Source organism: Tachypleus tridentatus, chromosome 6, assembly GCF_004210375.1.
Source record: "Tachypleus tridentatus isolate NWPU-2018 chromosome 6, ASM421037v1, whole genome shotgun sequence".
NCBI classification, from domain to species: domain Eukaryota; kingdom Metazoa; phylum Arthropoda; class Merostomata; order Xiphosura; family Limulidae; genus Tachypleus; species Tachypleus tridentatus.
Window position 1 is genome coordinate 129,778,891 of NC_134830.1, and position 9,320 is coordinate 129,788,210.

Genomic DNA, 9,320 nt, shown 5'->3' on the forward strand with positions numbered 1-9,320 from the left:
GTAACGGTCAATCCCACTATTCGTTGGTAAAAGAGTAGCCCAAGAGTTGGCGGTGGGTGGTGATGACTAGCTACCTTCATCTGGTCTTACACTGCTAAATTAGGGACGGCTAGCACAGATAGCCCTCGAGTAGCTTTGTGCGAAATTCCAAAACAAACAAACAAACAAACCGATGGACTATGTATCAATTGCATAAATATGCAATATTGTTTAAGTACCTCACTTAGTATCTATAAACTCATCGGGCGCGTTAGTAATAATTAGGAATATTCAGGGAGAGACTTAAGATAACAAAGTTCAAGAGCATTTATGTTATTTAAACGTTTCTTTCAAATGTAAACTCTCCTCGTCACATCTTCTAATGACAATTTGGCCCGGCCTGGCCAAGTGGTTAGTGCACTCGACTCGTTATCCGAGGGTCATGAGTGTATTCATATCGAATCCTTCAACTGAAATAAATGGTTGTTTTAATTCTTTAAACTCGTTAAAATTATTAAGATATTCTTATTATAGAACTTTATAATAATAATTGATTTATATTTGGGTATAAACCTGCCGGCAAATGAGATTGTTATGGCGAGAGTTGGTAATTTAAAATATATTTTTTTCGTCGTTTTGTTAGAATATGTCATAATGATTATAAGATAAATAAACACAGTAGTTCTATTTCTAATCAAGTCTCTCCTAAAATTTCCACTGAACCTATGGTGGAAAAAATGTCGCGTTTGATGAAATATTATGAGGATTTTATAGGACTGACTGAAGTGAAAGCAGCACAGGATAAAGTTTTGCAGGTCTGTGTAGCCTGTTACTAGTATTAGTGGAACCAAAATTGCAGTTTCTGACTTAGAGGTTATAGTTGAAAATTTTAACGATACGTCATTAACCTCTAAATATTATACTGATTAGAGTAATACCAATAATACATAATAATAGTCATCGTAGTACTTGGTAAGATTTAATTTCTAAAAAATTAATATCATAGTTTTAGTTTTTACTCACCTCACTGAGTGATATGTTTTTAGTAGATTATAATGTATAGTATACTTTACACATTTACACTAATTACCAAAGAAACGTGATTTGTGAGACTATGTACAATAGACTGTAATAGTGCTATTGATTCTTTGTAAATAGTGCACTGAAAATTTTAAAAAATGGCTGCATCCTAGATTCTTGGTTGAGCATAGGTTCCACATCCTCTCCATATTTCCAGGGGCAAATAGAATACTCCTTGTCTACATGGTTGGGGAATGAGGATGAAAATTCATAATTCTAGACCATATGAGTCATTTTGAACCAAGGATGTTGCCTTTCATACTTTTTCAGGTGTAAAAAAAATATCTGCTAAATTGTTGCTTTCTTCTCGTGATTCTAGTGGTGTAAAGTGCATCAATCTATGACTAAAGGTTGGGATCCAGTAAAAAATATATATGTATAATATTCCATTTTTAACTCTGAGTTGTGGAACCTCGGATATTTAATTGGGGCTGGCCAATACTGATGACTACTCGTATTCTGTTCCACCTTTATTATTCCAAAGCTGGGACTACAATCTAATTGTGTAAATTACTGTGAGGCAAAAAAACAAAATGTTAAAGTAAGTTGATTGTAAAAGTAAATATTTTTTTATGAATAAGTACCATATTGCTGATAATTTTATATTGTACTAGCAGACAACAAATTATCAAAAGTTATTCACAAGTTCAATGTTAGGTTTGAGCCATGTGAAAGTGTGTCAAAGTCGGATCAATATTTGTGAATTAATATTAATAGCATGTATAAGGGCAAAATTTACTGGATTTAAACCATACATTGGCTTTACTTGTTATTTAATTATTTAGTCTAAAGTTTTCCTTAACAAAGTTTTTGTGCCATTAATAAGTTTAGTTTCACAACCAATTTTGGCTACTTTTTCCAATGTTCAAAATAATGGTGGATAAACTCTGGTTGAGGTTACTATTTGTTTTGTTCACTACGTTGTGAAACACGGATCTGAAAATAAAATCATATTTCATTAAATGATTAAAATTGCTCACTATGATGTTTTTCAGGTTATTGGCAAAAATCACTTGCCATGCTGTATTTCCAGTAGTCCAGGTCACACAAGGTTTGATTGAGCCCTAACCACACTGCACATCTTTGCTTACCAACAGTTTCCATACTAGTGCTCAGTTGGTTGTTGAAAAATTCCACCACCAATGCAATATCTGATACTGTATTATTTTTTCTTTCAGCAGAGAATATAACCTGGTTAATATGAGATGCATTGTTCCAGAAGTGTGCCCATACAGTCTACCAACCATTAGGTGTTATCCTCTTTGGGTTTTCCTGAGGGAAATTATATAGGTTTAATGTTTGAACTGCCCCATCCACCATTTTATTGTGGTGTGTTAGCTATTCTGTGTACTGAAGTGCGATATCATCTCAGAAGTTAAAATTTTCTCACCTGAAAATGTATTTCTCTCAAGTACCCCATCTGTACACCTCATTCATCATCTCCATTTCTGGAGTTGAGTACCATAATATGGATTGATTTATTATAGTAAATCTTCATTCATAATTTACATGGAGCTAAGATGTACATGTACTAGGTTTTAATTGAGTGAAATATTACTATGTTTTTACTCTTAAAAGCATTTGATAAAGTTAGCTTATGAATTGAATTTTAGAGGAAATTGTGAAAAAGATAATTTTCACTTGACAAATTGGTCATTTTGCTAATTAGAAGAATGTGAACAACAAGTTGCTTCAAATATCTGTTTATAAGGTTTCTGGCATTTTGTTTTAATGTAATAATTTTCTGAATTTCATTATTTCTGAAGCATTTACTGCATAACTTAAGGAGGGATGTTCATATTTGGTATTCATGATTGACAAAGCTATAAGAATATAAGGTAGGGTATATCCAGAGATATTTATTTTAATTCTGTTTTTAGTATTGAAATATATTTAGGTCTAATTCTGCAGCAAGAGTTTTAATCATATATTCATAAACCATTTTTGTTGTGTCTTAAAAAATTAAAAGATATATATTTATATTATGCCTAAAATAAGAAATGTACAACAAAACATACTTTTCATTACTATGTATTTGTTCAAAATTTTGAAGGTAATTTACTAATAAATAGTTATTTAATACGTATTTGTTTGTGTAATTTATCTTTCTATTTTTATAAAGGCAGAACGAAAGTTCAATGATACTCAAGAGCTTCAGAGACAGACAGCAACAGATACAGCATATAGCTTCTTGTTTAAAAGAGATTCATGCAGAATTGGATAAGACCACCAGTGGAGAAGATCGTTATCTTACTTTAATTACTCAGGTCCTTGATTTTAAATTTAAGTTTTGAAAATTAAGAAGAAAACATTGCTAAAAGCACACATAGAGTTAGCTTTAAAACTTTTAATGAGATATTTTATTGCACTCATGTTATCAATTCTCCCAGGAAAAAACTTGGATGAATTAATAATTACACATACATAACACTGTTTCTTTAAATTTACTTAAAAGGTTGAAATTTGCAACAGCAAAGTAACTGAAAGACATTTACTTAACATAGAAAACATGCAGTGATGGTCCTTCCTGCTTGAAACTATTGATAAAATGTGTTTTGCAAGGGCTATTTAGAGCTTCTGTCATAATGGCCACTTTTTTTACCCCACTATTTTCCTTTTGTTCCTAGTAAGAAATAAATACTCTGGAATTCAGATCCATTATTTTCATGGCTTTAGCCACTCAATCATCTATTATGTTTATATACAGATTAGCTCAAAGATAACTTTATGCCACCTTGTTAGCTTCTGTGACTAGTATTTTAATTGACTTAGGCTGGTGATGTCACACATGTAGTATCACATTTTTAAACTGTATTGTTGTGTATAGACATAAAAGTTTGTGAGAAACTTAGTCAATGCTTAAAATCTAAATTGTAAATTCTGAATAGCCAGAAGAGTTTTAGCAAATCTGATTGTAATCTAAAGGCATTACATGAACTACTTTTGCATGACTGAAACCTGCAAGGGCTGTCATATTTATTGCAGGTGATTTTAGTTCAATGGCATGCTATGAATATGTCTTAATTTAGCCATTAAAATGTTGTTTTGTTGACAGAGAAATAGGATAATTCAATCAATACAAGTAACCTTTAGTGTCCAATTTTGTAAACAAAGATATATAGCATCAATCCACTGTTTGATAAATGTTTACAGCTCTTATGCATTTTTCAAATGTAAAGGACTACAGTGAAATTAAACCCAAGTTGATGTTGTTTGAGAATATTAAAAAATAAAAATATTTGCTTTAAAAGTTGTATTTTGTAATAGTATTCTTACATACTTTTGATTGTTCTTGAATATTATACACATTTGTATAATACATTATTATACATTTGTTTTTCAGGCATAAGATGAAATTGCAACAAATATAGTGAACTATAATACTGAAAAATTGTACTTCACAAATTAGATTTAAATTACTATAAAGTACAATAGTTAAACTTTTAATTATATTTTAAAGATAAATATTGCCAGCTTAAATATTTCAGTTATTACAAAAACTTGAGTATTCAGTATAATTATGCTGTACTGTAACATGAGGTTTTTTACCTTTCTATAATTTATCTGTAAGTGAATGATATTTAAGCAAAATTATCATTAACTGATTATTTAGGTTGGGAGCATAATCATTACTCAAGTGGAAACTGATTCTTGTGACTAAAATTGCTGTTTGCATATTGTATGTTGTATAAACTCCACACTGTGTAGAGTACTAATATGAGATCACTGTGTTAAATAACAATATGAACAGACCATTAAGAGAATTTCATTGCCAGTATGAATCTTGTATTTGATGTTGTATTCAATAATAATTAAAAAAATTTAGTTTTCAGATAGTGGATCATCAAAGAGTGCAACTATGAGTAAGAATACTAATTAGCAATTTGATCACTTTTAGATCCATTTCTGTTGGAGACTAATATTCTTCATAACATTACATTTTGTTGTAACACTAACCTTTTGATTAACATATTATTTAAGGATTTATTTGATATTTTAGGTGATACATTTTTACTAAAGAAAATTGTAGCACTAAGATAATTCATCAAGACAGCTGATTAAAAAAAGTGCTAAAATAGCCTTTAATTGTACAATCTTTAAGTCGAAGACTGAGTGGCAGACTTGACTAGAAAGTGAATGAAATTTCTCATTTGATTACAATATTAGAAATTATTGGTTGTTTATTTCAACATTTGTGATCTATGTAACAAACAATGTTGCAATACTTTGTAATATTTACATGGTTAAATTGATCAAAACAGTTGCTTTCATGAAAAGATGTTTTTTCTATAATGTTGGTAGTTAACATACAACTTCTCTAGCTTATTGTTATTGAAACATTGTCAGGAATTTTATTTTTTAAATATTTAATAATCTAGATGGACTGAATTTTATGTTTCTAAAATAATATGCAAGGGTAGAATTTTGACTTTACATATTTATAAATGTGTGAATACAATTAAAATTCTAAAGACAAGCTTGTTTACTAATAATAAAACTTTTTTTTTCTAGGAGCATGCAATTATTAAGGAAGAAAGAAATCTTACTGAAGAATTTAAACAGCTAGAGAAAAATGAGAGAGAATATTTCTCAGCATTATCATTAGCTGTTAGAGAAAGCCATGAGAAGGAACAGGCTCAAGCAGAGAGGATGAAGTACTGGTCAGTCATTGGTTCAGTTTGTGGAGCAGTAATTGGAATTTTAGGAACTAGCATAAATAACTGGCTCCGAATGAAAGAACTGAGAGGGTTGGTACAAGAAACTGCAGATCATAGTGACCTGGAGAAGTTGTTCATCAGTTTAAATGATGCACTAAAAACTCTGTATGCCCAAGTGACAGGCATTATTGAAGATCTTAAGATCCTTCTGCAACATATAAAAAGTTCAGAAACAAGTATTAAAAGTGAAGATGGTGCAGGTGGTGGTGAAATAATAGGTACTCATACTGACAACATGGCAACCAGATTGTATCAGATTCTCTCTGTACTTCAACATCAAGAAAAGTTCCATTTGAAGATATAAAAGAAGTGAAAACTTTACTTGCAGCTCACATTGGACTAAAAGATTTTGGAGGAGACACATCACCTACTGCTGTTTATGTTGGTGAGGATGTAGAAAAATTGGTGAAAAATACAGAAAAGAACTTAGAGTGGAAAATTAAAATGAATTCTCTTACCACTGTTGCCTTGGTATATGGTATTTTTGCCATAACATTTCCCTTAATAACATACTTCTCAAAATGACCTTAGATGTAAATAACATGAATTTGGGAAGCATTTTATTTATAATAAGCGAAAGTAAATTATTTTCTACTTTACTTCTACTGAACAAATTTTGTAAGATAGAGCATAATAGTATACTATATCAAATTATTAAAATATTCTAAGAACTAGTGTAAAAACAGATATGAACTACTACATTTTTCTAGTAGGCCAACAGCAGATATCAGTTGAATATATGTACAAACAATAAGATAAATTATATAAAGAAAAGAAACTGTTGAGTTTGATTTAAAATTTATTTTTCATTTATTTATTCCAGATTTAAGGTTTCATTCCTTATAAAGTATTTTGGTTATTAAAATATTTAGAACAAGATGATGTTTTTCATCTCTGTATGCAATGTGAAACTTATAATACAAGAAAAGCATGTCACTTAAATATATAGTTTTTATATCAGTAAGCTCAAGATGTTTTAAATGCATAGAAGTATATTACTGTATACTATTACAAAGTTGATCAGATGTGTAAGAGTTAATGTTTAAAGTAAGCGCATCAATATTTGACCCTTCACTTATTATATTGAAATAAATAACATCTTTACTAACATGGAGGCCATGTAATTAAAATACGTAAAAATGTGTAAATGTAATTAATAAAATTTTTAACTTGCTATTTTTCCAAAAAGCATGCAATTTAATTGAGATAAGCTCCCCAGTGGCACAGCAGTATGTCTGTAGACTCACACTGCTAGAAACTGAGTTTTGATACCTGTGGTGGGCAGAATACAGATAGCCCATTGTATAGCTTTATGCCTAATTCCAAAAATAAACATAATTGAAAAAAAATATTTTTTTCACCAAATTTTTCATTACATAAAATGAATTAATTCTAATAAGAGTGATACAAACCATTTTTGGTAATCAGAAACTAGAAATGTGAAGAAACAAAAATTAAACACATTTGTGTAAAAAAGACTCAATAAAGCTGTTACTAATGAGGTTATGGACTCATTTTATCTTTACTACAAAAATCCCATTTATTTTCAAAAACTAAATGAAAAGTAGAATTTAATTCTCATAAATATTTTATTTATATTATTTTTAATTTATGCTAAAAGGAGTTTAAAAGCTATATATATGTATGAGAGACTAATGATGAGTTAAGTTTTCCAAATTTGAAATTTGTTTGTTCCTGCATTATTTCTCACACTTGTAAGATAATCTCCATTTAATAAATAATGAAATGATTCCAGTTGGAAATTTAGATTCTGTAATTCAGTTTAATGGAAAAAGTTAAATACATATTTTAATATTATTTGATAAAGGTTTGACAGTTAATAGCTGTGATACATTTACTTCATCAATACATGTTGTGAAGACAGTTAAAGTATAGTAAAATATACATAGTTTGATTAAATAAAGAGATGTTAAGATTTAGAGACAGCTGTTTCATAGTGCTCATAACAACTGGTCACAGAATAGCGTGCCAAAACATGTTTTATAATTAAAGAGTTGATCGGTTTGTTTGTTTATCAGTTATGATGTTTAAGTAATTAGGATTTGCACAGAGCATTGAAAGGAGATCCTAAAATGTCTTTACAGGCCAAGGACCACCTTTTATAAAAATATAAGTAGATGAGGTGAGACCAATAACTTTTTTGTCATCTTGTTAATAAAAATTATAATAGTATGTACAGTACAATTATTGTGATGAATTCTGTGTGTATAATATATTAATGTTTATTTTTGTAGAGTATTAAAATAAGTATGATACTCTAATTTGAAATAACTACATGTACTAAGTGCTTAGTCTTCTCAGTAATGGCATGTACATTACATTGCTCCAGCAGGCTCTCTGGCAAGAGAGAGAGCTTGCTGCTTGAATACCAAAGTTTTTAAATACCTTATGTATTTGTATGTTTGCATAAAGGTAGAGACAATTATACTTTAACAGTTTATTTTATAAAACCAAAATAAGTAGATAAACAAATTAATAAAAAACAACAACTAGGTGTTGTGTTTGTCAGTGTAGTTTTTGCATAGTATAGACGTTAATTTTATGCCTGGTTTTTGAATAAATTTGGTATTAACTGGAATGTCATATTTTGTTGCTAGTTTTTGCCAAATGTTGGTTATTTTTCTGCTGATGTCGGGAATATATGGTATGCTGCAGTATATGGTTTCATGATTTTTCATGGGATATATTTACTTTTGTTAGTTGATTTTGTTTTTTAAATAACTGTGTGCGTGTAATGTTTTCTAAGGTAGGTAGAGGAAACTTGTTGATGTTGATGAAGTATTGTTTTATTTTGTATAATTTGTCATTTATTTTATCTGGTGAGCATAGTTTTATGGCTGTGTTTATTTGGTTTCTTAGTATGTCGAGTTTTTGGTTTGTTTCATGTGCTGAATACCAAGGAATGTATAGTACAGTATGGGTGATTTTTCAGTGGATTCCTGTTTTAAATTGTGTATTGGTTCTTGTAATTTTGGAAAATGGAAACCAGATTAAAAAAACACATAAAGTCACCTTCACATGTTTTCGAACACTGCAAATCAAATAAACACAACATAACCATAGAAAACACCTAAACTAAAAAAAGAAACAAACATAAACAAATGCAAAATTAAAGAAGCCTTACTTATACAACAACTCAAGCTCAAAATAAACCAATACAAAGGAACACCTTCATACCTATATTAATAAATATATTCAAACATCTGAGCACGCCCTATACATTCCTACACTCCGTTACACAACCCCCTTTAAACGTGTGGTCAGTTACCTCTTTCTTTCTTTGTGAACCTGACGATGACCGAAGAAGGTCGAAACGTTGTTTGCTCCTCTATTAGTGCCTTCTCCACCCATTCCAGCCTTTTTAAATATATAATTTGAGATTTCATGTTCTTGTAAAAATCAATTAAAGAATTAACCACCTTGAATGTAAAGTATGCCTGCATGTGCTAACCTTGCAAAACTGATGAAAGAAGTGAAAAAGGCTGCAATAACTTCTTAACCAAGTAAAATGCAGAGATGCTC

The 9,320-nt window shown here is 29.9% G+C and overlaps 1 protein-coding gene across 1 annotated transcript; it reads left to right on the top strand.

The window, feature by feature from the left end:
- The first annotated feature begins 278 nt into the window (after window positions 1-278).
- LOC143253650 (mitochondrial potassium channel-like) lies at window positions 279-8,801 on the top strand. The gene is given in 4 exon segments (XM_076507848.1): window positions 279-794; window positions 3,182-3,222; window positions 3,224-3,326; window positions 5,572-8,801. Coding segments are annotated over 4 exon segments (744 nt in total). The 5' UTR covers window positions 279-704; the 3' UTR covers window positions 6,082-8,801.
- Window positions 8,802-9,320: the final 519 nt, after the last annotated feature.